Source organism: Salminus brasiliensis, chromosome 9, assembly GCF_030463535.1.
Source record: "Salminus brasiliensis chromosome 9, fSalBra1.hap2, whole genome shotgun sequence".
NCBI classification, from domain to species: Eukaryota; Metazoa; Chordata; class Actinopteri; order Characiformes; family Bryconidae; genus Salminus; species Salminus brasiliensis.
Genome location: NC_132886.1, coordinates 22,172,075 through 22,198,995, shown reverse-complemented (window position 1 = coordinate 22,198,995; position 26,921 = coordinate 22,172,075). Strand labels below are relative to the sequence as shown.

Sequence of the window (26,921 nt, the reverse complement as noted above, 5' to 3'; positions counted from 1 at the left end):
GTGTCCAATGGTATTATGTACAGCTGCATATCACTAACTGCAACTTTTGTACATTCAAGAAGCAAAACAGCCCCAGTTTAGGTAAATCTCATAAAACAACAAAAGGAGGATTCTTTACTCTATACTTTAACATGTCTTACCATAAGATGGAAATGGCAAAGTATTGCAGTTTTGTTCGGGTGATAATAATCAGCTTGGCCAGCTGAAGTAAAGATTAGCAGCTTGGCCAAGTTGGTCTACCAGCTTGACCAAGTAGCTCGACCAAAATGACCATCTTAACCAATCTGGGCTACCAGCTTAAACAGCTGACAAGCATAGTTTAAATGACAGACATTATTTAAATAACTAGAATTTTGCAATTCATAATCTTGTTTTATATATTTAAATATACATATTGTACAGCGTCAGATTGCTGTCACTGAACAACAGATCAATAAAAGTGAACAATATTATACTGCATAAAGACTAGTAGCAGCCATCTTTCATGACGATGTTAGGATGATGTCAGTTTTCCACTTTTAGTTATAAAATCTTTATTAGAGCAGGTTTATTAAACACATGACTGCAAACATATTCCAGACATCCATAGCATCCTTACTCCAGTGAATTAAAGGTCTATGTCAAAGTTAAGGATAATGGGGAATGTAGTTCAGCAAATCAAGTGACATATAAGAAAGCATGAACATTAAAACTTTTAGGTATTTAGTATGGGTTATTTATAATATGTTGTGTTAAATGGAAAACAAATCTGCATGTTAGGTTTTTCACTTTTTGATATGATCTCTTGCATGATCTATTACATGTTGACTGATTCTTCTGATTACACATGGCTTTATTGGCTGCATGTGTGGTAAAGTAACCACATTTTGTTTGTTATATCAAACAAAGGCCTGAAGAGTATTGCCCTGTCCTGTATCTTTATGATACCCGTGACTTACCGCTGACAGATCGTATCTCTATGACCCTGTGTAACAGTGGGCCTAACTGTCACAACATACAGTAGCTGTTTGCCCTGAACTGTTGAATTATTCAAGAAGAAAAGGGTGGTAGCGGACCATTTCCTGTTAAAGTCCATTACATCTAGAATTAAGTTCGTTTAGCTGACTAAAAATATCATGCTTTGCTATAAACGACCATGAAAATCACCTCACTTGACTGTGTCTCAAGGCGTTAGAACAAAGCCTGCATGCTGTCCAACAAGCAAGCAGTGTGTTTCACATTGAGCGCTCGCTTTGCCTGTGCAGACTGCAGGTTTAGTTTTGAACCTTCAAATGCTCACAACAGGATGTGGTATTTGAGGGGCTAGTACTTAGGCGTGCTATCGCTCAGTAAAGGGTTCCACCAAATCCTTCCTGTATGAAGACCCAAAGCTGTGCTGCATGAGCAGCTATTTGCATGTAGTTTCAGTTCCTCAACCTAAAACTGTACCACAACTTTTACACTAGACTGCAAGGAAGGAGTCTGTGTATGATCTTGGACTAAAATGACCTAGGCTTTTATTATTATTATAGTTTTTATTGTTATTATTATTATTATTATTATTATTATCATCATTAGTAGTTCTAGTATAGGCATATAACATCTTCTACGAGCTCTTGTCCCTTTACATTTACATCCTAATGCTCTTTTTATTAACTAAATATGACTATAATTTATATGTTGATCTAGGGTTATAGATGCGGATCTATTTATATATGTCTGTGTACTATTGACATAGATATAGAACAGATGATGTTACTTTTTTATGTACTCAAACTTGTTGTTTATTTAATTGTAAGTCTAAATGTCAGTTGTAAAATAATAATAATAATAATAATAATAATAATAATAAAAAAGACGCTTTCTAATTTTAGTCACAGATATGTCACCACACATATATGTCGTTCACAAACTAAGTGCGAGTGAGGTTGGCAGTGTGCCCTAATCTTCACATTACCTCCACCCACTTTTTTCTTCTTCTTTTTTTCCGCCTGCACAAAACGTCTGTACTGTCACACGTCGCTTCATATGGGTTTCACATAACGGCAATCACATAACGGTAAGTAATGCTAAACTTTACTCTATAACTTTTATTTGATTAGATTTTATTGATTTTTTTTAAAATATAAGTTATTTTCTTAACACATTGAAATACTTGAGCAAATATGTGGCAGAAACCCAAGTATAACACCTTCATGTGCCTCTGTAGCCTCTGAGGTTGGCCCTCAGATCTATATAACGACTTCTTCAATATACTTCTTATTGGTTATTTTTACCCTATCGCCTTCTTTCCGACCTTGGATAACAGTAACTATAGAAATGATTGTGAAACACATGTTATACGTGTCTTCATAGCTGTGCTTTTGTCACAGTGAGAGATGATTACTGTGAGCATGCAGATTTCACTTCCATGATTTGTGGAAATGGACAGAAATAGCTTCTGGTCATTGAATGGCAGCATCTTTCTCATGCTATTGTAGGCCTTTGCTCCTCTACAGAATCTGCTGTTAAACTTCTCACAAGTTCAGCAGCTACATTTGTCTACTGAGAAAAAAAAACTGTTAAAAAGTGTAACATGTGAATAACTCTCAACTGGCCACCGAGGGTAAATTCCCGAAGTTCAGTTTGCAGCAGTATCAGTAAACAGAAGTACAAGTAAAATGCAAAAACAGGGTAGCTGATAAAGTAGAAGAGAGTGATGGTGTCAGAAGGAAAAAAAGTGCAGTAGCAGCACTGCACAGGCGTTTCCTGTGTAAGGGTGGTGATGTGGGGCCTTTAGCGTGCCACTAGTTTCTCTGTCTCTCTCATTCTTTCCACAGAATCTCAGAATCTATGCCAAACAAGTGCCAGGATTTCCTCAGGTGAAATAGTTCACCTTCACTCTCAGGTATACATATTTAAGAAATAATCCAGCCTAACACATTGCAGAGATTGCTTCTCCATTGCATACATGATGTTGAATGTCAAAAGGCATGGGAGGTCACTGTATAGGTGTAGAGGGTATAGGTGTAGAGGGGAATTCTGTTAGCACTGTTTAGTCATTAAGATTTACCACATTAAACAGCCTATGGTCTGCTGGTGGGCCTAAAATGTTATTACAAACTCTGTTAACCAAAGAATAGCTCCACCAGTTTGTACAGAGGTCCATGTAGTTACTGAATAATACACCTTAGTGTGCAATAAGCCTTGCTGTGTTAAGGGTTAAACAAAGGCATTCAGTACTGGGTTTCCTAAAAGCACTGTGGCACAAAGGTCGTTGTTAAATGTGAAAGCAGGCAAGATGATCCAAATACTGATTGTTATTTAACTGGATACAGAGTGGTTTGATTTGAAATTGTGCATTACAGGGAAATTCACAGATTCAGATGTCTTTGCAGAGATGGTGATAGGAACTTTATTAGGCATTTTATTTACTGTTCCAGTGAATCTACATGAAATTTTAGAGCTAATTCAGGTTCGTTTACAGCAATTGCTCTGTTTATTAATGAGCACTATCCCTGTCAAATAATAAATAAATGAAATAAAGTTCGAAAATGATGTTTTAGTTCAAACGTTACCTCAAACTACCGCAAAACAGTTTAAGGCAGCAAAATAAGATTTTGGTCTGGTTCCTTTCACCACCACTGTAAACAAATTCTGGTTGTTTTTCCAGAACAGAGCATTTCACATAAACGACCCTGGGACTTTTTCCCAAAGAGATCAGTTCATCAGCATGATGATTTGGGCGTTTCTTCGTGCTAAGATGCTTTTGGGAAACCCAACATATTTTGTTCACATCTTAACCATTCAACGGTGCAGTCCAGTTCTTCATTTTAGAGGGATATTGCAATCTTGTCAAGTACCCAAAGTACCATATCCAAATACTATCCGATTACTGTGATGACTTCTTTGGGCACAAATTGAGTGTTAGGAGTGCAATGGCATTTTTATCACCCCCTGCTCACATTCACTATCTGTTTCTCTCCCTCAGTGACAATGGATGAGGGTAAATTCGACAATACTCCATTAGTTTTGGGTGTCTTTTTCTTCTGGGTCATCCTAGTCCTGGTTCTTCTCTATCTCTACAAGAGGCTAAACCGTGACACCAATAATCAATACACTGTCCAACGCTTCATCTACGATCAGGGAGGCGTGCGAGATCGTGTGATACAAGGGGTTGAACTCGTGACCAGTTTAGTTGATCGCATACGGCCCCAGAACCCTGACGAAGAGGAGGTCATAGGTGGAGATGAAGGTGAGAACAGAGAAGAAGACGAAGATGACGAAGGCGGGGAGGCTGGCTGTCACAATGAGGCCAACAGAGATGATGAGGATGAAGAGGAAGTTGAGGATGAAGAGGAAGTTAAGGATGACTCGTCAGACGACTACTCCAGTATTGACCTCAAAGAGAGAGTGATGCGGAATAATGGCACAGGGGAGAAGAACACAGAAGGAGAACAGAAGGAGGAGTCCAAGGACGAAGGAAAAGTTGGAGAACCTAAACAAGAGGAAGAGGTGAAGGATGAAGAGAGAGTCAGCCTGCTTGTAAACATTAAGCCGCTTTCTGGCAGTGCCACTTGGTCCGAGGAGAAGACGGAGGAGAACAACGTGACAGTTTTGTGAAAGAAAGAAATGTGATGTGGCTGAAATGTGAGGCAGAAGAAGTGAACACTTTAGAACTGAAGTTGGGAACGGGTTGCTGGTGAACGGTGTTATGTTTGAAAACTGAAGTGTGCTTAGCATGGTTCTGCTACTCTGAACTGCAATTAAATGTTTAATTGGTAACAATAGGGGTTTGTAATGCTTTTGTAAATGCTGACTTAGACCAGAGTTAAATGTAAAAGGCTATTTTTTTTTGGTTTCAACAAAGAACTGTATATTTGATTTAAAATAAATGAGCATAGAACAACAGACTGCTTTTATTTATTGGTCCATGGAGACTTCCTTAAGGCTGACGAAGCTGTACTGGGTGATTTGTGGCCAGTACTTCTGTTTAGGAGATTTTTAAGGAATATACGTGCTTGTATAATGAACATTATAACGCTTAAATAAAGCCCATAAGATAATGATGTTCCTCTTTTTCAGAGTATTTCCACTGTATGAGCTGTCTGCAGATAACTACAAAAAAATTTGGCTTTTGATGTATTTTAAGATATATGAATGTGATGCTAAAAATGCAGTCATACAGTGATATATTTAGAAAATATCTTAATCCAGAATTCTGTCACTAAGGCTCTGCACTACTGTGAAATCTAGCTACCATTTCTAAGCAGAGGAGGTGTCTCGTTAACCAAATCTTTTTCCATTGGTACTGGTTAGCCATGGCTGGATGTGGGTTAGCAGATAAAAGAAGCAACTAAAGTAAGCACACTAACACGTGCATTATATAATTTGACACACTGAAGTAAGTCACATCACAGTCAGCACTACTAGTTTCCTGATACGATTTGCTTTGGAGATATGATTCCTTTTTAAAGGCCAATGCGTTTCAACAGCTCAATGCTGGGGGGCCTAATACCCCTCCAGCCCACGCCTGGCATTCAACATTGTGCCGATTCTCTTGGCTATACTGCTCTACAGGGACCAGACAAGCAATGTGTGTGCATTTGCACATGTGTGTCAGCAATGAATGAAACTTAAAGTAGCTGAATGCATTCATTAGAAGGGGTGTCCACAAACATGTGACCATGTAGTGTATCACCATCAATACAGCTATATTTGAGACTATAAACGTTAGACATTGCTGGCGCTATGCTGAGTAGCTAGCTATATGTACGGCAGTAGGCTGTGACGCGTCCAGAGGGGATGTAGCTCAGTGGTAGAGCGCATGCTTCGCATGTATGAGGTCCCGGGTTCAATCCCCGGCATCTCCACAACGTTTTCGTGAAATTAGCAGTATTTATTACTGGCATGATACCGATAAAAAAAAAAGCTGCTACGACTGCTTTGCGCACTAAAATGATGGTGTAAAATATAAAAATGGGTGTCGGTTTGCTGTATCGTGTCTTAAAAACTCCAAGCAGAAACAGCAGCACGTTCGCACAGAGCTACTCTTCAGGCAGGGGGCGGAGACTGTGGAAACAGGGAGGCGTGATTGGCCCCTTTGTTGTGGTTGGGCGTGGAAACGCACGAAAGAAGAAATGCACGAAAACAAGCAGGAGTCCATCACTATCGTGCTAAAATGCTAGATATGAAGTAGACTTGAGAAACTGCAGTGCAAGTGCAAATGACAGTTTAGCAGTTGGTAAGACATGTGCTGCTTCTTGGGACTTACTGTGCGCCTCGTTGACGTGCTAGCCTTGTTTGAGGATTGGATGGAAACACCTCAGTAACTTGATTTCGCTGGAAAACTATCCAGACATCGCTGATGCACAGCCGCTCTGGGCGAACGGTTCACTAAAGATGTATCTGGCAAAGGATTTACAATCGCCTTGGGTTATTTAAGTGCAAAGGAAGGCTAAAGGTAGTTTTTTAAGTGTGTGTTTGTGTCGATATTCTCTGGCTGTCTCTTTGTGTTGAGCTGAAACTGTCATCATTAGAAACGGTGAAAGGCGAGAGCTAGCGCTAGGCTAGCTAGCTGCAGATTTCACGCAGCGATGTTAGCCAGCTTGCATGCAAACGACAGACCTGTACCAACTGTCAGCTTCTTTTTTTCCTGAAATATAGCGTTTAAGCTTGTTATAAACTGCCATCGCAGTTGGAATAGCTGGCATTTTGTTTGCAGAACGGCCCATTTTGTGCCCGATGCTTTGTTAGCTAGCTTGTGAGCTAGCGGTTGTAGTTAAATATGCCCACCATACTTCACTGATTAAAGGTCTCCCAAAAAGCTCCCTAAACCCCCAACGGCTGATTTGTGCTCTTTTTGTCTTTATAACATCAACTAACGTGGCTTGAATACATCTGCGATTAGGAGGATTCTCCTTCAGGTGGAGAGCTGCAGGGCTCTGGGTTGGAAACGGGAGACTCCGTTGTAAATATGGGCAAAAGGTCTGTGGTGGATTGTTTGATCTGCTGCAGAATTAACAATGCTCAGTGTTGTTGTTGTTTATTTTATTATTTTTGCACAGATTACATTGCAAAACACAACCCTTGTGCTGGTTCCTTCTTTCTCGCAGGTGTGCGATGTTGCTAGCGTCGGCCGTGGTCGTATGGGAATGGCTGAACGAGCACGGGCGCTGGCGGCCCTACAGCCCGGCCGTGTCTCACCATATCGAGGCGGTGATCCGCAGCGACCCCCGGGGCGCCGGCAGCGTGGTGCTGGGCCAGGTCGACTCCAGACTATCTCCATACATCATCGATCTGCAATCCATGCACCAGTTCCGACAAGACACCGGTAAGATGGATGTCACTTTTAAAGTCATGGTGTAGTTCAGGCTCGTTTAAGGACTGGTTGCACATTAACGCCCATGCGTGGAGCTGATGTGCAACCACATGCATGGCGTTAAAAGCACACAGCATGCTGATCAGTGTTAATTCCTGAAGTTGATTTACATTTGTGCCCCTAGTTATTCCGTAAAGATGGAGGGAAACCCTGAATTATTGGGGAGGGGGGCAAAGACCTTATTGTCAGCTGTTATAACATAGATTACCTTTAAGGGTGTAACGATTCATAAAATTCATTGGTTGTGCAGTACGATATAGTGATTCCTCGAGCAAGAATAAAGAGTGCCTGGTTAATACCTTTATAAAAGAACTGTGATAATTCTACATAAAATATGTTCTATATTTCTAATAAACTTTCTTTAAAACATAAAGTCTATTTACTTAATACCCCATCTAAATTCACTGTACAATTCATATATGATTATCTCTGTAGTATTCTGTATTATTGCTACTTTTTTCATCAAGGTACATTTAATGTTAAGATTTTCAGTTTATATGAGAATTTAACAAAGTACAATATTAGAGACTTTATAAAAGCACAGTGATGATTCATTCAGGCTGATGTCTAAGCAGCAATAAAGCAGTGTTTTCATAATGCAAGAATAAAATAAATACTATCAGCCTGAGAGAGCGAAAAGCTGATATTGCAGTTTAATAGCCACGGTACAAAATAGATTTGACACAAAAGCTATTTGTGAGCAAATACCCTAGTACTAAAGTAACGTGCGACCCACACCCTAATACAGCAAACCTGAACCAATGAGCTAACCACATCTAAGGCCCGAGCATCCATCTAACTTGCTAACTGTGAGGGGGGCCTTATGCTGCCTTATGCACCTTCCTTGGAAGTTTGTGACTTCAGAGCCTGTAAATGCATGTCTTCTATTCTTCGGTTTTTGGTTTACAAATTCTTATTTTTCCTTTTGCTTCCGTTTTTTTGTCAAATGAGAATTTAGTGTTCATGTGTTACTGTTAAAGAGCTAAAGTACAGTAAGTTTTACCTCTACAACATTGAGCAGCTTAATCAGTTAGAGCCTGTTGTAATGGATTGCTCATTGACAAAGTGTATGAAATGGAGAGCCTTGTCCCGAAACATGCAACAGGCTGTCTTACAGTTCTACTTTAAATGTGTGTAGTCTTGACTCCTGGCTAAGGTGGATGTGACCTGTATGATTTCAGCACATTTTTGTGGAATACGTATCTAATTTAGGTGCTGAATATGAAAACTGCAAAGTATGACCTTATTATGTGATCACATAACATTACTGTCCTTTGTGCCTTTCATGGATGCATGTAAGTTTTGTAATGTAGCATGGGGTAGGAAGATCACCCTGGTTAGTTACAGCAGTCTGAAAGTTTAATATATTATTTGCTATTGCTAATTCTCCATCCAGTCTTAATAGCAGACTTAATTGTAAACCTAATGAAAGCACAGTAAGGTCGCCTAATCATTAAATGACTGAGCAAATTAACCCTCATCAGTGCAATAAGTGCACTGCCCTGGGCGAGATAGGCGGAATTGGTCTGAGACATTAACATGGAGTGAAGTGCAACCAAAACAAAGGGAAGGATTGTTGGCTGCTAAGAGTTTTGGGAGACTCCATCACCCTCCAACCATTGACAAAGGCCATTGTGGAAGGCTGAGTGGCCCACATGGGAAGATGGAGAGACTTGTAGAAGAGGGCAGACGAAGGGTGACGACCCAGTATAAAAAAAAAAAATAAAAAAAAACCACGAGGGAGGAGGAGAGATACGAATAGCTGTGGAGTGAGGTCATGAGGAGACCTAGGGGTTGAATGAATACCCTTTTTGTTGCGTTTCATGCGCTGTCAAATTTTCTTATGGACTAATCATACATTGATGCTCATGTGGAGGTTATGTTTCGTCTTCTCTTTCACTGCAGAAATTGTGAAAGATGTGGAATTCCATGAATGTGCTTCTTATATCTGAGGCACATTCACATACACTAGAGGTCTAAAATCTTTATATTTTCAGTCTCTGTTTCCCTAACCTGAATTAAGCCTCTGTAACTTGATTAAGAATTAAGTCTCTGTTAAAAGAATGTGAATCACAGAAACAAACCTACACTGTGGGAGACATTCTTCTAATATGTATGCTTTTTTTTACTAATAGGAAGCAACTAGGAATTTGCATAAGACACTTAAATAAGCAAACAGAAAACATGAACATTAAATGTAAAGCACGACTTCATGACTAAAGGGAAGGTTTAGGTTGTGGAAATGACCTTAGGGAAATATAGTGATACCTTGAGCAAGCGACTTGGTGTGCCCTTGTTTTATTCATCATAATATATAGTTCCAGTACAGTACAGTAATATACATAATTCCAGTTGTCAATGTGATGATGATGATTATTATTAATATTATTTTTATTTTTTAATTTAATAAAATTATTATTTTGAGGAAGTGGCTGATCGTTCTGAGGGAGAATGTCTTCTGTACCCAAACAAAGCAGAGCAGCAGTTCACAGTGATTATTTCACCAAAAACAGATACAGTATTTTATTTTAAGGGGATCAGTGGACACGACTGAGATGTAAACAGAGAGCAGTGTCTTGCGTGTGGTGGTTTCATTTTTGCATATTTGGATTTCTTTTAACAGCATTTGAATGATCAGATTTAATTGAATGTTTGTCTGACACTGATAGAACGCAATCATTTCTGTGGACTCTCGTAAGTGATATGAGAGACTACAAATTACATTGAAGCGGCTGTTAAAGGAATCCATGCATATTGTGTCATTAGGTAGACTGTTGGACACAAATGATTGGCAGTGTTTTTAGAATGGCCTCTATTTTAAATAGATGTGGGGGTCTTGTACACTGATCTATGTTACAGACTGTGACTGTTCTTACTCTTATACAGGTACTTTGCGGCCAGTTCGCCGGAGTTTCTACGACCCACGCTCTGCTCCTGGACAGGGCTGGGTGTGGGAGTGGGAAAATGACTCTGGCTCATGGACAGCATACGATACGGAGGTGGGCATCGCCATTCAGGCAGCTCGTGACCGGCAGCAGCCCTGGCTGGACCTGACTCCACTAGGCTTCTGCTACCTTATCGACTTGCAGGGCATGACCCAAATCAACCGGCAGACTCAGCGGCGCCGCCGTGTCCAGAGGCGCTCGGACTTGGCCTACCCGCTCGTCTCGGGCCCCTTACCGAAACCGCACGCCTGGGCATCCAATGGGAGTGGAGGACACTTGGGAGTGGGCGTGTCAGGGATAACTGGAGGAAACGGAAGTGCTTATCCCAGCGGTGCTCTTCCTGCTAGCGCTATTACTTCCCTAGGTCAGCCATGTTCCTGTCAGCAATGCATGCTGGTTCTGGGCGTCAAGACTCCGAGCATGGCGGCACAGACTCTGGGCCGGAAACCTCCATCCCTGCCTAAGCCCCCTAGTCCTAAAGTCGCCCCACGAAGCCACTCATACTCTCTCACACTCCCCCACCCGCCATCCCTATCCCGGGCACTCTCACCTCACAGGAACTCCACCTCAGGCGCCAGCAGTGGGGGTGCTTTCGGACACTCGCTCTCCCTTCTGAGCTCGGCCACGGCCGCCCTGTCCCTCTCCTCCTCACGACCACCTCCCCCCACGGTCCCCCCACCCCCACCTCCCTCCACCATTCCACATACTGCCTCGGCGCCAAACGCTGCTCAGCCCACACCATCCAATGCCCTCATCTCAACCTCAACCACCTGTGCCCCCACCCCCTCTGCCCGGGTCCTTGGGCCTGTGGCGTCGGCAGCCTGTGCCGCTCCACTGCCTCCACGCTCCAGCCTTGCTGGCCTCAGTCGCCCCGCCCTCCAGAGGATCGCCATGGCACAGTCGCGGGCACTCATCGCCTCCGGGTGAGTTTCCATAGCAACAATTGTCGCTACTCACTCGCACCCAGTAATGTGGCAACCCCATTACTGAACTGTTGGACTAGGCCAGGGCTAGATATAAATGTTTTTAAGCTTGTATTGAGTTAATATAACAAGCATTGCCTTAATCAGTGTGACCATAACGTTGACATATTTAGTGCAGTGACCTCAGGAATTTTATCATGGTAGCATTAAGTAGCTGGTTTGGTTTAGAATTGTTTGTGGTTCTAGTGCTTTGACTAGCTGCTTTTTCTTCAGACATTTTTGCCAATGCCCGTGTAGGGAAAATATAGTTCCGTCACATCTTTACTCTTAAATTGTGCATGTTTAGACACCCAACTACTGTGGAAACTGTCTCAGCTTTCCTGGCAGGAGTGGCTCACACCTTTTATCTGGTTTTAAGCCATCATTAACAACGCCTTCCACACTGAGAGAAGCAATTCTAGATAAACAAATGATGGCACCTTCACAACATGTGATATGATGATATTCACAAAATGATAGCCCGAGCAAGTCGAACACAAAAAATGTCAGGTCAGAGTGTGTACCACTGCACACACGTCACACATGAAATGATTTCACTACAGTGTTTTAAAGGAGCTGGGAGCTCGGTAATTATGGAGGTCAGTCAGACTTGATTATAAGAACTATAATAAAACTATAAAAAGGGCAGTTAAACAATAAAAACAGCTACTTAAAATAAATCAGTGCTAGTGTTAATTAGCAGCACATCTCATTTATAGAAATCCACCGATAGTCAATATTGAGGTACAATATAAAAATACTGGATCAAGAGTGACTCCCCAATAGTTTTAGGTGCCTAAAAAAAATGATGGATGTTATGTTACGTGTTATGTTACATGTTAAAATATTGGGACGCTCCCATGAAAACCTTTGATTGTGTGTGTATATATGCACACAATCGTTCCTCTTTGCACACCTTCCATGAAAATGAAACTTTTTATTTTTAACTTGTTAAAGAGCTACCTGTAGGTCTCGTGATGACATTTGCAGTCTGCTCATAGACTGAACTTCCTAGGGCTGCCTGATTGTTACACTTGAAAATTATTTTCCAGACAGTGGGACGACTGAATTCTAAGTGTTTTGATATCTTTTTAACCCCCTTCCCAGACTCATAGATGTATTTGCGATCTTCTTTCTAAAGGCCTCAAAGAGAATGGTGATACCACTCTCTTCAACAATCAAGAGCAAACAAAACTAAATATCTGAGGTTTAAATATGATCTGCTTCTCCAAAAACCCTATATAATCAAAATTACTGGGTTTTAGACAATTTGCCTAAGCAACTACAACATTTGTACTCTGAATGTCGCCTTTGAGGTTTTTCTTTTTCACTGTAAAGAGTGTCAGGCAAGAGAGAGGTTATTTTTTGGCATCGTTAGAAGCCCATTGATCTCCTGAGTCCCTAATAGTGCTGAGTGTTCAGTACGGAGAGCTGGATGTAAAGGAAATTAGAGGAAGTGTTCTAGACTAGAGCTGGGAGTCTTCCATCAATGTCAACAGGTCACTCCTTTATTAGAATGCCCCCATCCCTCGCTTCGTTTTGGTTCTCCTTTTCCTCAGTTCCCAGGCTCTGCTCATTCTTGGGGGCCCCTTCGGCCTCATTGTGCAAGTGTGTGTGTGTTTGTGAGGGTATATATGTGTGTATGCAGCGAGCGTATCCACAGCAACCTTTGTTGGCAGGCAGTAGCCTAGTTTGTATTTGCAGCACAATGCTGTTAAGGGGGTGGTGGTTGGTTGGAGAGACGAAGGGGAGGAGGGGGGGAGATTCGGTCTGTCTTGAAGGTGGTGATGGTGCTGGAGGAGCTGGGTTCATTGGGCAAGTGTGTGTGTGAGTGTGAGGGAGCCAGACGTAGACGCTGTCCTTTAGAGACAAAAGCCTGTCTCAGACACTGGAACGCTGCAGCTTCAGGCTGGATCTGTAAAGAGGGGCCGTGTGAATAGAGGTTTAGGAAAGAATTCTAGACAGCTTGGACAAGCCAACAGGCAAGCACACTCACTCACTCTGGCATACTGATCAGTTGGATGAGTCTGATGTTGACTGAAAGTTCAGTTCATTATGTGTCTCTCTCACTCACACAGAGACAAATGACGCTCTGCTTAAATAGCCTATTTCAAAAATAACCATTAAACCCCAACTCTTGACAAGAAGTCGCAGTGAAGTGGACATGATGTACACACACACAACAAGCATGTTGTTGCTGTCATGTAAAAAAATCTCCAAAATAGCAGGTGTGCAGGAGACAGGAAAACCGTCTTAATTCTCAGTGGAAGTCAATGGAAAAATCTTTTATATCAAATAATTTCGGAGCATTTCTATTGCTCCATTTATAACAATTATAATACAGTGTAAACAACAACTGCCAGATCCACATTGTGTCAGGAATGGAGATTTTTGTGTGAAAATTGTATTGTAGAAAACAGACTGAGGTTATCTTAGGCCCCACAAATGTAGCCATTTTATTTACTATCCAGATTTACCAGTCAACCTAATGATGCCCTCCGAGTTTTATACAGAAGTGCCATGAAAAGAGCGTTCTCCTGCCTGAATTTTTGTATTTGGGCACATTTCAACACTGAATATCATAACATCTTAAACCAAACAATTAATAAAAAGGTTAAAGGAACCCTGAATAAACAACCAAGCGCAGCAACAGCGTTCAGAGTCTTTAGTAACAGATTTTTAACACTCATCCCCCTGTGGGGAAAAAGTGATTTCCCCTTGCCATTCAATAGCTGGTTACACCCCTCTTAGCATCCATACTTTCAACCAAATGCTGTGACATTTGTGGGCCTTTGAGCATGAACTGCGTATTTCCTGCCACAACATGTCAGTAGGGGTTAGATCCGAACTTTGTCTGAGCCAAAAGTTAAAACGGATTTGCTTGTGTGCTTTAAATCATTGTCTTTTAGGATGGCCAAACTGCATTTCACATGACATTGTCTTGAAATTTCTCTTGGATGTAATGAGCAGTCCAGGTACAGTAATGGGTCATGCTTTACAAATGGTATGAGGTTCTTTCTTTAAAAAAAAAATGTCCAAGATTTCCCAGAGCCGGGCAGGCTTTTAAATTTTTTTTTTTATTGATTTATATTTTTTGTTTAAGATTTATTCTGTAGGTGTATACCTTTTCTGTTCTTCAGTGCTACCAGTGTTTGCGTCCTGAAGAGAAGTCTCTGTGTATGTATTCAAACTCCTAAAGACTATTAAGTGTTGACTTTTACAGTGTGTGCCCACCTCCTCAAGACTGCTTTTGACCTTTACTAGATGGTGTGAAGTTTTTTCCCCCCCCATCAAGAAAAGAAATTTGCATTCATCTACTGTGTCTTTCGTGGTCTTCCAGGATTTTGGGGTTACTGAACAGCTCCCAAATGCGAATGCAGCATGTATAATCAAATTCAGACCTTTTATCTTCTTAATCTGCCATGAAGTAATGAGGAAACGGGACACACCAAGCAGCAAAACTACTTACCATTCAGTTGTCTAATTACTTTTTGAGCTGTGAACATGGAGGGACTTGCAATTCCTAAAAGGTGTAATGTTTTTTACTGGTAAGTTTAGTCTCACAGACAGTGTAATTTTGTCAACAAATGGCTTCCTGAAGATTACAATCAGCTGTTAATGGCCCAGGGCATAGGCGTCTTCCTCAATTGTATGTCAGCCATGAATGTTAAAAAGGAAGTAAATTTGCTGTTTACTGCCTGTCCAAGGGTTCGAACCAAGGGCCTTTCGTTCCCAAGCCTGCTTCTGTTACATTTAGGCCATATCAACTCCCAAAAAATCAGAAGTTGCTGAATGTCGCAATAACCGTGTTTAGTGCTGCCCACTTAGACTTGATGCTGTAACTTGTTTTGTACACCAGCACCTAGGATTAGCCACAGAATGCACAATGAGTGTAAGTTTCCTGCCTGACTGTGTGTAGGCTGCTGTGATCTTCATTTACACATGTGTTCATCTACCTGTGAGGCTTCTCTATTTAATAAAACATCATAGTCAGTGGATGACTATAAAAGATTAGCCATAAAGGTGTTCATTAGGCCTGCAAAAAGCGACTATTTTGAATCTATCAATTATTGAAACAAACAATGGATTATACAGATAATGAATCAATAAATTACCTTTAACTCTTGGTAAATAATGTTAATGTTAAATAACTGCTGTCTTAAATAGCTCTTCAACAATGAAGACAATAAAGATGAATAACTTATTCTGAAATTCACTGTGTTTGGGTTGGACTTCTGTCAATATAAAGGATAAAACAAACTTCATCTTTTTCCTGTCGACATTTAAAACTAAGGATGTGCAGCTAAAGCAGTTCTGCCAAAAAGTGAAAAGGGAGACCAAATGGGACTTAAAAAAAGAAAAAACGCTAATGCTTAATTTTAATTTGTAATTTTATCATCTCTTTGTTCAGTTTTATTTTGACATGGTCTGTTTGTGTGCTCCAATTTTTTTTCTCCGTCATTCCTGCGTCACAGTTTCTGCATCAAGATTGATGGAATTATTACTGTAAACAGTGGCAGTGGTTAAATATTGGCAATTAATCCATGGTCCATGTGTGTCCCAAACCGTTTCTAGTTAACATGAAAAACACGCCACCAACTAATCAACTATTAAATTACTATTAAATTACGACTAATTTGGTTGTCGATTTTAGCAGAATACTTGCCTTTTGTTCATGCAACATGTTTTTAGTTTTGAAGCTTGTGAAATGTTTCTCAAATCTATCTCTCTGTCCCTCTCACTGAGAAATTTATTGCAGCAAGAGCATAAATAAGGTCAGGATGTTGGATAATGACCACCCCACATCACCCCCAACTCCTTCCACTAGTACTGGATTGAGCACCATAATTCCAGAGAACACCTTTCCACTGCGCCACAGGTCTATGCTGGGAGACTTTATACCACTCTAGCCCATGATGGGCATTAGGCGTGGTGCCAATAGGTTCATGTTTAACTGCTCCAGAGAAACCTATCTTATTGGATAGAACATCTGTACAGGAGCAATGGGTGCAACTAAAGTAGCTGAATGCATTCATTGGAAGGCCTTAGGTTCAGTTTTTGCTGTGTAGCAGTTTGCAGAATGAAAATTCTACAGCTGTTTCATCTCTTCTATATATTGGGTTATTTTGTGATATAAATTTTTGGTCATGCCGCCCAACATTACTTGTACCCGAGACTGTTTCCTCATTTTGTTCTGTTTTTCTTTTAGAGTGTGAAATCCCAGTCTCAGCAGGTCACAACCACTTGTCTTGCTTTTTTGAACCACTAGAGAGAGCAAAGAGCTTTTTGATACAGGATTTACTCAGTGCAGCTAAGGGAAACACCTCTACTGAGTGTGCGTAGGTGTGTGCATGTGTGTGCGAGAGCTTGATTCTTACACTGTTTGGCAGGTGAGAGCACAGACCCCAGATGACTGGACAACATTTATGTCTGATCAGCAGTCTCTCTCCCTCTCTCTCTCTGTCCTTCGTAAATATGTTATGATTTCTTATTTGTAGGAAACAAACAAACAGCCGTGAAGCAGCGGGACGCTCATATTTAATAAAGCAGAATCTGGAGGAAAGGCTGTCAAAGGCAGCCAGAACACTGAAAACAAAAAGCTCTCGCGCTGCAAATATTTAAACTGCTTTGTTCTCTTTGGCAGACTGGGAGTAATGTCTTCATTAATGTGTTCATGGCACCCTTGCACAGTGATTTAGCGCTAATAATGAAGGATCAGATGTGGACGGGACTTGAAGTAGCCGATGCCCAATCTGGATCAGATCAGGACATCCTTAATGTATTGCCATTGAAAGATGTCCACTTGGAAAATATCTGGGTTGGCCCGGGTTTCCCACATCCGTACATTTTTATTTCATAGTTATGCCGCTTACGGTCGCTGATATTCTGTATTTAACAAAAAAAATAATAGTAGGCGTCTAAACTTGCAATAGTGTAAAAGTGGGCCATGCGTCTGCACCAGTGTACTACTAGAAAATTTGGGGGTGTTCTCAAACTTTTGGCTGGTGGTGTAATCCTGACAGTCCAAAGTAAATGGTTCTGATTGTGATCTGCTGTTCTGCGTAGTTGTTAACAAGATGACCAGTGTGTTCAGCAGAAAGTAAAAAGGATTTTGTAGGGATTGAGGCGGAGGGTCTCCTGAGTGAGTAAGAGTGACATGGGACTGTCGTCAGCGAGAGTGAACTTCAGCTAGCCTGCCCTCCTGCTCCTCACACCTGCTCTTTTCTTTCCCCATCTGAGTGTCGGTCAGGTGCTGCAGCTGCTCAGGTATCATTAGGTGACTTGGTGATTACTCCTGTGGGCCATATGGGTTTCATGGTAATGCCGCTTAGATTAGCTGGCAGCAAACGTGACCAGAGGTTTAGCCCCCCCATCTCCACTTCTCTTCCTCTGTCTGTGTGTCTGTGTGTCTGTGTGTCTCTTTCCCCCCCTTTCCTCCTCCTCCTTCTGTCTCTGTGTGTTTTTTTTAAATAGAGATAAATACCTTCATCACATCTTACACGTTCACTACGAATTAACCTACATTACGTACGTTCATCATGAACAATCACTCATGCTCGCTCTCATTCTCTCTCTCTCTCTCTCTCTCTCTCTCTCTCTCTCTCTCTCTCTCACTCACACTCACACTCACACACACACACACACACACACACTGTCTAACAGACTGATCTGGAACAGTGTGGTATGTTCCGGTACGGTCCACAGAGACCTGGCCTGCTCTAGTCAGATAAACAAATGCTTTCATTGCATCGTAAATATGGTACTTCAGAAAGTGCCCTCGTTTCCTGTGGGGGCTGTGTCTGAAAACTTAATACTGTTTAAGTCATTTTTGGAGCAAGTGTGTGCCTGTAAAAACACTAAACTACATTTTAATAAATACAGAGATCCCCCCCATTAGTTCTTTACATTGGCAATTTTCATGATGAATGGACCAGTAGAAATGCTGCAAAATTACATGGAAGAAGATCTTTTTACCTTGACTTCCATTGAATTATCATTTACAAATGTTTTTTTTTTTCCTCCATTCACCTGTATAGTTGCCATGTTGGAGATTTTTGTGTAACAGAAACGATCTAAATAAAGCAACACAGCCTTGTTGTTGATCAGTACTATTTTTGATGTGTAGGGCAGAAGAACTGGGTTTGGTTGTTGACGTCTTTGAACTCCGTTGACTGTATGGACTCGTTCAGTTCCATCATCCGCTCTCCTGATTTGCTGTAATAAAGGATTAATTAGATAAAATAGGTGTTCGATGGGGATTTTAAATAGACTGAAGAGGCTTCAAGAGAGGCTTGGTTAAGCCAAGACACTCACACGCACCAATTACTTTGCTTAATTATTATTATAGTTTTTTTTAATTAACACTTAAATGCCTACTATGTTTTATTACAGTGATGTAACATGCATGCATAAATAAATCGATTTAAAGCTAATCTTTCATACGATGAAAGAGATGAGGAGCCACATTGCATCTAAATGAAATCTGACATTACAAATCGCAAAATTAACCTAATTCTTACCCGAATATTATACGTTTTCCCATTATACTCAAGAGCAGTGCGTCAACATGCTGGCGGTTTCTGCATAGTATTTCTACCAATCATTACGTCACTTTTTCCCCAAGTAATGATTTTACAGTACTGTATAAAATAAATTAACATTAATTATCATGGGTACGCCAACCTCCTTCTCTTTTTCTTTTCCCCAGGGGGTCTCATTTACCCTCTGTTAGTAAGCAAAGCTAAGCATCCAGATACATCTTGTTTGTTTGTGTATTGCTTATAGTTCAGTTCAGTACTGTCTATTAAGATTACTGTTCGTGCTGTACTGTGTGTTTATTTTTATTTCCTTTGAAAGAAATTTGTATTTAGTTGGAGCTGTTCTGCAGAATAAAAACATTTTTAACGCATAAACACCAAAACACAAGTATCGAAAATGTAATATTGATCTCAGTTGATTTGAGAAAATCATATAAAAAATATAATGTGAGTCTTTATAGATTTGTTCAGTATTGAGCAGTTGGTTACTGTATCATGCATTAGCAGTCACAGATTTGCGACCACATTTATTCAGAGCCTTTCACCTGCTATGGAACAAGAAGTGTGTGTGTGTGTGTGTGTGTGTGTGTGTGTGTGTGTGCATGCCTTATGTGCTGCTGTGATGGCACCTTATGGCGGAGTGCTGGAGTGTGACGTTGCAAAGTAATCCCGAGCTGTATGGCGTGCCTCACCTTTGCCAGCCGTTTGTCAACAGATGGAAACAGGTGGATTAGCTCTATAAGAGGCAGTGCAGGATGAGAGGGGAGACACTCATTCATCCTCAGAGAGAGAGAGAGAGGGAGAGAGAAACTGAGGACCCCTCAGAGAAGCTGGGCTTTTCTGTAACTCAGTACTAGCTTAATTTGGCTATTTAGAAAAATAACAAGAGGGTTTTGAGAACTTGACTTTTTCGTCTGTGTGCAGCCCGGACTGTTTTCGTTTGATTGACTAATAGACAACATGACCGTTATCAAGGTTAACCCGTGAGTATTTTTCAGGACTGTTCTGGTTTTCTATTGTTCAGTGATGTTGATAGTTCTGATAGTTCTGATAGTTCTGGATTAACTTTACTCAGGCCACAACATGGCTGGAAAGATTGTTCAGTTTGTTGCCCTCAGCATATTTTTATGTGTTTTAGACTGTAATGATTTAGAGTTGGCCAGTGTGTGATGGAGTGACCAACACTTCCTCAGTCAATCATTTCTATTCTTCATTTAAATAAGTCTGAAGGATTTTGTGCTGATATAGAGAGACTGATAACAGAGTAACATAATCAGGCTGTAAAAATGATTGGAGACAGTTTCCCAGGCCCAGATTAAGGCTAAGCTTAACAACAGTTCCCAATGGGGAGTCTTAACTGACACTGCAATTTAGTTTAAGACTAGCCTTTAGTGCAGGGGTTCACTACCCTGGTCCTGGAGGACCCCCTGGCCTGTACACCTGATCCAACTAATTAGCTCATTAACAATCCTGAGGTGAAGCTTGTGTGGGAAAGCACTAAAATGTGCAAAGGGGTCTTCCGGAGCCTGGGTTCGAAACTACTGCCTTAGTGTTTAGTGATGGTTGGTTGGTTCATTGGTTGATTGGGTGCTATGGAGCATATTAAGCATAGATCTTGTATAATAATTTGTTGACCAATTGATATGGTAGAGTGATCTTGTGATACTATGCTTGGCATAAGTATTAAAATCACAATTCTCGTAATAATGTATTAAAGCCAAATGTCCTCGTCTGCCTTTTTTTGATTTCTGCTCTATTTATAACCCCTTTATGTGCTAGAAACAAACTTGTGCCTCACTCTTAACAACGTACAAACTGTATTAGTTTCATGGTACTTACTGAGTAATATGCCTTGACTAGTAACAATACAAGTGTTAACTAGGGCTGTAGTGTGTACTAACAACACTGGCTCGTTCTAAAATTAGAACAATTATTTTTGTCAGCAGCCAACCGTTCTGGCAGAAGGTGTGACCTGGTTTATATAGTCTTATCATGACTCTGCATTTCCTCAGGTCAAAGAGGGGGGTGGAGAAGGAAAACAGGTGTGAGGCAGACAGGTCGGCCCCGATATCTGATTGGACTTAGATTGCCATCCTTATACAGAGAAATGCCAGATTATGTGGAATGTAGCCACATAAACCTCTGACAACCACATTATAACTCTTTAAGAAGCCATTTAGTGCATCAATAGGCCTAAACTGAATCAATTTAGTTTGATTAATTATTTTTGATTCATAATTCATTTTAGAATTTACACTGATTAAGGAAATGTGTCTGAAGTAACCAAATTGACTTTTTAAATGTTTTCTCTTTATTTAAAATAAATAATATCTAAATAACTAAATCTCAGACCAAAATAAGCTCACACTTCATTGATTCATTTATTACAGTTTAATATAATTCATTTAAATTTTTAATATAATTTTTTTATTTAAAAAAAATTATTTTAATGAATCACCACTTTCTGATCAATTTATCATGATGCACTGATGCATTTTCACACTCGATTATGATGTTAGGTATTTCTTCTTTGTAGAACACAACTGTGTGATTTAACAGTGCTTTCTCGTGTCTTTCAGGGTCCCCACAGTCCCAGTTAAAAACCTTAATGGGTCCAGCCCTGTTCACCCAGCCCTGGCTGGTGAGTAAAATAAATATATAAATAAATAAAAATAAATAAATGAATTTAAACAAACAGTAACAGTAATTATGGCACAATAGAAGTACAGAAGTGACTTCTGTATTTTTTTTTCCCCACCGGTAGGAATAACCGGCATCCTGATGAGTGCTGCTGGACTTCCTGTCTGTCTGACTCGTCCACCCAAACTGGTGCTTCACCCTCCACCTGTCAGCAAGAGTGACATCAAGCCGGTGCCAGGTCTGGGCCACTGCTGCCGCAAGACCACCAAGAAACAGGCCCGCAAAGGTCTGGAGATTACACTGTTAGCAATATTACACAATCTTAATTAACTCTTTTACTTAATTGATGGCTTCATATGAGAATGGTTTACATGGGTATGCAATAACATGTGTTTGCTGAGCATTTGCTGACTTTTCCACATTTACTTTTTCCATCAACAGGCAGAACTCCTGAGGAAGTTGTGAGACGGTACTTGCAGAAGGTTCGCAACCCCCCCGAGGAGGTAAGTCGTCAACTCTCAAAGTCTCTGTTTTTCAGTTGTTGGTTTGTTTATTTTTCTCTGGTGTGAGCAGTACTTACTTCTTTCTCTTCTGCCTCTGCAGGATTGCACGATCTGTATGGAGGCTCTGGCAGGACCCTCTGGCTATAAAGGCCCTGGCGTAGGTGGTATTTCTCGGGCAGAGTCTGTGGGCCGTCTGTCTCAGTGTGGACACCAGTACCACCTGCAGTGCCTAGTGGCGATGTACAACAACGGAAACAAAGACGGTAGCCTGCAGTGCCCCACCTGCAAGACCATCTATGGTGTAAAAACTGGTAACCAGCCACCAGGCAAGATGGAGTACCACGTCATCCCCCACTCACTGCCCGGACACCCCGACTGCAAAACCATCCGCATTATCTACAACATACCACCTGGCATTCAGGTAGGATTTGTCAGATGCTGACAAAAGCATTGGCCTGTGCACAACGTCCACAATAGTATTATTTAGGATGGATACCTACAGCACCATATCCTGTGTGCTGTAAATAGAGGGCTGGATTCTAACAAAGAAAGGGTTCTTAGATTAACTTTTTTTCTTAACTTTATACTTAGGAAAAAACGTCTTATTTCTCTGTTCTATTATTTTCTTAACCTAACAATATCCTCACGCTTGACTGTAAAAGTGTAGAAGATTAGCCTCTAAAATTGTCAAATTATTTCAGTTTAAATAGCTGCATTACTAGAAATAGATTGAAAGTGGGGATTGTTCTTTTAGTTAGTAGAACTAATGTTTTATTAGTTTCTACATAAGGAAAAGAATGGCTTTCCAATGTTTGAACGCTATACTCCGGACTAAAAATCTTAACAAAATCTTTTCAAGACAATATTTGAACTTTTTATTTTCGCACATAAGAGCTGCACATAAGAACATTGTTAAGACTGGGTTTATTTTATTTTTTGAAAGATATGAATTTGGCCCCAAAGCAGTAATGTCATCATGTCATTTTGGAAGAATATATTTTAAAAACAAATTGAACATAATAACATAAGCATAGTTCACATGGTTATTATTCTACAATTCAATATTCAGCTGTATTGTTATATGTACAATTTTGTAAAGTCCAGACTCAGCTTTCTGAATATCAGGTTAATTGGTTTCTTTTGTGATCGACGTAATTCTCTAATTGTCAGTGATCAAAACAGAGCCTGAATTTCTTTTTCTGCCAACAGGGACCTGAACACCCAAACCCTGGTAAACCTTTCACAGCCCGTGGTTTCCCCCGGCATTGTTACCTCCCAGACAGCGAGAAAGGCCGCCTGGTAAGTTTGCCCTCGTTTCCACCTACAGCTGCACACTAAAATACACTGTGTGTGTATATGACCACTGAACCCCTTTTAGAATAAATGCTAGTAAAATTCAATACCAAGATGGGAAAAGGATTAAATTGGAATTGTGTTACTGTTTTGGAAGTGTGTGTATTGATACCTGTAACATTAGCCATAAAACCTGTATAGCACGTAATATTGTAATAATTTCCCAATAATGTAATAAAGAAGTAAACCATAAGTCTACACTTCAAAAACATTTTGGAACCTTTGTTGTCCATACTAAACAGTATGGGCAACTTGCCAGGATCATGTGTTCGCCTAGAACTAAAATGTGTTTTCCTGTCAATGGAGAATGTCCTTTCTGAATGCTGTGTAGTCCAGGACTAAGCTGGTACAACTGACCCAGTACCTTTTAACCTCCCTTTCCTGCTTAGGTGTTGAAGCTGTTGCTGGTTGCTTGGGACCGCAGGCTGATTTTCTCTGTGGGGACCTCTAGCACGACTGGTGAGGCAGACACGGTCATCTGGAACGAAGTCCATCACAAGACTGAGTTTGGCTCCAACCTGACCGGCCATGGGTACCCTGACTCCGGGCACCTGGACAACGTCCTAGAAGAGCTGCGGGCGCAGGGCATCACTGAGGAAGACTGTCTGAGAGACTGAGAGAGCAAGGGGTGGGACAGGGGGAGGGAGGGAGGGAGGTAGAGGGAGCGGTGCCAAGTCCAGAGTCCAGATCAACTCAACTGGAATTTGGACGCTGTTGTGTTAAAGAAACTGGAAGGACTTGTAAAAGTCACTTTTTTCCACTCTTTTCCGTGGTATCGTCCCTTCGGCTGCGGAAGAGAGCTAAAGCTAAAGCTTTTAACGTAGATTTTAACACGGTTTCTGTTAGATGGACCAACTTGAAACCTTGAAAGGATGTTGGTACAAATTTACTATTGCTGGTGTCTGTTCAACAATTTCCTGTATCGTAGTTCTGTGAAGGGTACTGCAAACTTGAGGTACTTCTGTGCATGTAGGTATATCATTCAGTGCAAAGTGGAAAAAAAGTCCTTTTGTACAATTGAGGCCCCCTACATTTTGCTGTGAAGCTCCAGCGGCAGTTTCAGACTGAAAATGAATGTTTACTGCCCTCTAGTGGCACTTGATGATACATTCCATCCATATCCATGTCCATGGTACTGCAGTTGATGTTCTCATGAAGTTGTCTTTTTATCAGGTTTACTTTTATGTACTCTACATTAATCACTTACTTTTTATACATATTGTATCCTCCCTTGTTTCACGTTCTAGAGTGAATAAGTTAGAAGCCAATGTTTTGGCATGATTTCAGAGATTGAAGCTAATCCAAGTCGGGGACTGGTAATCCTGCCTTCAGGCATTAAACTCAAACCACTTAAAGTATTAATCAGTATTAATCAGTAAAAACATGTGGCGCCAAGGGGAGAAGGCACGGCTGTGGGACAGCTAACGCTTCTGAACCGGGGGGGTCGAGGACCAATGCACAGAACGGCCACGTTCCTCCCAACCCCTTCCTTCTTTAAGCCACATGGAAAGCGTGAGTGAATCGAATCGAGTTTTATTGTGATTAGACTTGCAACCGGAGATTACATGTGTAACACGTGGACCAGTGCGAAACTGAATCATGTTTCCAGTATTATAAGCTCTATCACAGGCCATAGGATGTTACTGACATTCATTTCAAACTGTTGTGAAGGTCTGAGGTGTGATGTAATGGCATGCAGCCCAAGACTCTATAAGGATCGCCATCATCGTAGCTAGCAGTCTAGCAAGCCAGATGATGTTTACCTGTTACGGAACCATCCAGTCCTACTTCTTGAATAGTCCTGTCCAGTGGTCAAACTTTCTCCGGTTGCTATTCTAGTCGGTCCTTGGTAGGTCCATGATGGACATGTTTACAAAAAAAAAGAAAAAAAAAGAAAAGAAAAAAGTATTGCTGTAAAGCCATTTGTGCATGTGTGTACATGCAAATGTAAGCTTACATTTCTAGTTGAAGTATATTGTGTGCTGTATGTGTTTTATGTACACATTGTTTTTTTAATCAAAATCATGGTTTTGAAGTGTGATGGCAAGTAAATGAGGTGAGCACTCATTACACTTTTTTTTGTTTGTTTTTGTTTTTTTTTATACATTTTTTAATTTTCAGTACTGTCTTATAAGCTGTTAGTTTCTTCTTCTTTTGTACTGTGAAGTTTTCTCTCTCACTTATTGCACTTGTAATTTTTTTCATGATAGTTGCTATGGTTATAACGGTAAAAAAAAAAAAAAAAAAAAAAAAAAAAAGACTTCTGCCAAGAGGAAGCTGCAAAGAAAACCAGTGTTCGGAGCTAGAACTGTTGTTGCTGTGTAATATAAGTCTGTACAAAATAACATGCATATTAAATAGCTGCTGGAATACTGAATGAATATTAAAGAAAAGGGGAAAAAAGGAGATGTGTGGATTTTGTTCATTTGTTTTCATCACCTTAGCATTGTTTTTATCAAAAGGTATTCACATTCATTACTCTGGTAGAAGTGTAGATACTAGGGTTTAAAAAGACTTCTATAGATGTTGAAGTATCAACTTTAGCTTTTTACTCAAGTAAAAGTGTTAAAGCAGTGGTTTCAAAACTACTTAAAGTATTAACGTAAAAGTAATGTAAGGAAAACAAAGGCCAAAAGCTTAGGCCGCTCCACAGGGGCCTATAGTGCACTAGCCCACCTCCCTAAAAGAACACTTTTCTAAAGAAATTAACACCTTTCCAACTGTTAAGTGTGGGCGTAGATCAATAATGCTTTGGGCTTGTGTAACAGCCAGTGGCATAAGGGAATATTTCACTGTAGAGGGATGAATGGAGTCAATTAAATACCAGCAAATTCTGGATGTAACTGTCTGTAAAAATAATCAAACAAAAAAATCTAAATGGCCCTAATAGCCCTCTGACCTAAACATCAACATTAAATATGTGAATAAAAGGGCAGTGCATGCAAATATGGTGTAAGACAAAAGATGTGATACTTCCTAAAGGGGGTGTTACTAAGTACTTATCATGCGGAGTACCTTTTCATTTCATAAATACTTGGTTTTACTAGTAAAAATTTAATTATTTATAAGAGAGAATGATATTCCATACTGAGTGCATCAGTGTTAACATATGACTAGTCAAACTTTAAGCATATGTCATGTGCTTAATGATATGATTGGTCAGAATGACTTTAAAGATATGATATTATTAATAGTCACAATGTTTAAATGTTTAATATTTAACTCTGTAACAGTATTTGAGAAGATTTGAGTTTTCACTAGTAAACGTGAGCTACAGCTTGTATCACTGGTGGCATTTTAAGATAAAAAGATAAACTATATAAACTATACAAGCTTAATATAAAAATGAAATAAGGACATATTCTTTACAGATCAACAAAAAATGATTAACCAAATCTTTTGCTTCACTTGAGCGCCAGCATGTTGGCAGCCTGCCAGTGCTCGAGTGGCTGGCCAGCATGGGACCCCAGATTATGAGGGGATATTTCGCCCACTGCTCACAGTGCATAATAATGTGGCCACAGTAAATATCAGACACTCGGTCTATGTGTGGGCAGAGCGGAGACCCCCTGTGCCTTTAATATTTTCAGACACACATACACAAATGCTGCTAAGACCCTCAGTAAACGTGGTCGTAATCG

The 26,921-nt window shown here is 40.4% G+C and overlaps 2 protein-coding genes and 1 non-coding gene across 6 annotated transcripts; all 3 read left to right on the top strand.

Annotated features, from left to right (window-relative positions):
- Positions 1 to 1,957: 1,957 nt before the first annotated feature.
- LOC140561626 (uncharacterized) lies at positions 1,958 to 4,869 on the top strand. Of its 2 annotated transcripts, XM_072686853.1 has the most exons (3): positions 1,963 to 2,038; positions 2,799 to 2,866; positions 3,950 to 4,869. In XM_072686853.1, exon 3 carries the CDS (start codon positions 3,955 to 3,957, stop codon positions 4,579 to 4,581), a length of 627 nt encoding a protein of 208 aa, XP_072542954.1. In that variant the 5' UTR covers positions 1,963 to 2,038; positions 2,799 to 2,866; positions 3,950 to 3,954; the 3' UTR covers positions 4,582 to 4,869. The 2 variants fall into 2 exon arrangements, with proteins under 2 accessions (XP_072542956.1, XP_072542954.1); XM_072686855.1 differs by lacking the exon at positions 2,799 to 2,866 and having other exon boundaries at positions 1,958 to 2,038.
- An 890-nt stretch (positions 4,870 to 5,759) lies between these two features.
- Positions 5,760 to 5,831, top strand: trnaa-cgc (transfer RNA alanine (anticodon CGC)). The gene has a single exon. It is a non-coding gene; the product is annotated as a tRNA-Ala (tRNA).
- A 266-nt stretch (positions 5,832 to 6,097) lies between these two features.
- On the top strand, positions 6,098 to 23,905 carry dtx4a (deltex 4, E3 ubiquitin ligase a). 3 transcript variants are annotated; one of them, XM_072687839.1, is made up of 9 exons: positions 6,098 to 6,202; positions 7,074 to 7,291; positions 10,226 to 11,207; positions 21,364 to 21,425; positions 21,549 to 21,710; positions 21,866 to 21,927; positions 22,028 to 22,348; positions 23,137 to 23,226; positions 23,670 to 23,905. In XM_072687839.1, the coding sequence occupies exons 2-9, from the start codon at positions 7,081 to 7,083 to the stop codon at positions 23,895 to 23,897; spliced, it is 2,118 nt and encodes a 705-aa protein (XP_072543940.1). In that variant the 5' UTR covers positions 6,098 to 6,202; positions 7,074 to 7,080; the 3' UTR covers positions 23,898 to 23,905. The 3 variants fall into 3 exon arrangements, with proteins under 3 accessions (XP_072543940.1, XP_072543939.1, XP_072543938.1); XM_072687838.1 differs by having other exon boundaries at positions 6,098 to 6,421; XM_072687837.1 differs by lacking the exon at positions 6,098 to 6,202 and adding an exon at positions 6,537 to 6,945.
- The last annotated feature ends 3,016 nt before the right edge of the window (positions 23,906 to 26,921 follow it).

Bases quoted from the DNA above. Each gene is read 5' to 3' on its own strand.
- LOC140561626 (XM_072686855.1), top strand. From the start codon at position 3,955: ATGGATGAGGGTAAATTCGACAATACTCCATTAGTTTTGGGTGTCTTT.
- dtx4a (XM_072687837.1), top strand. The intron at 7,292-10,225 runs GTAAGATGGATG...ACTCTTATACAG, and splicing joins CCAGTTCCGACAAGACACCG to GTACTTTGCGGCCAGTTCGC. The intron at 11,208-21,363 runs GTGAGTTTCCAT...CGTGTCTTTCAG, and splicing joins CGGGCACTCATCGCCTCCGG to GGTCCCCACAGTCCCAGTTA.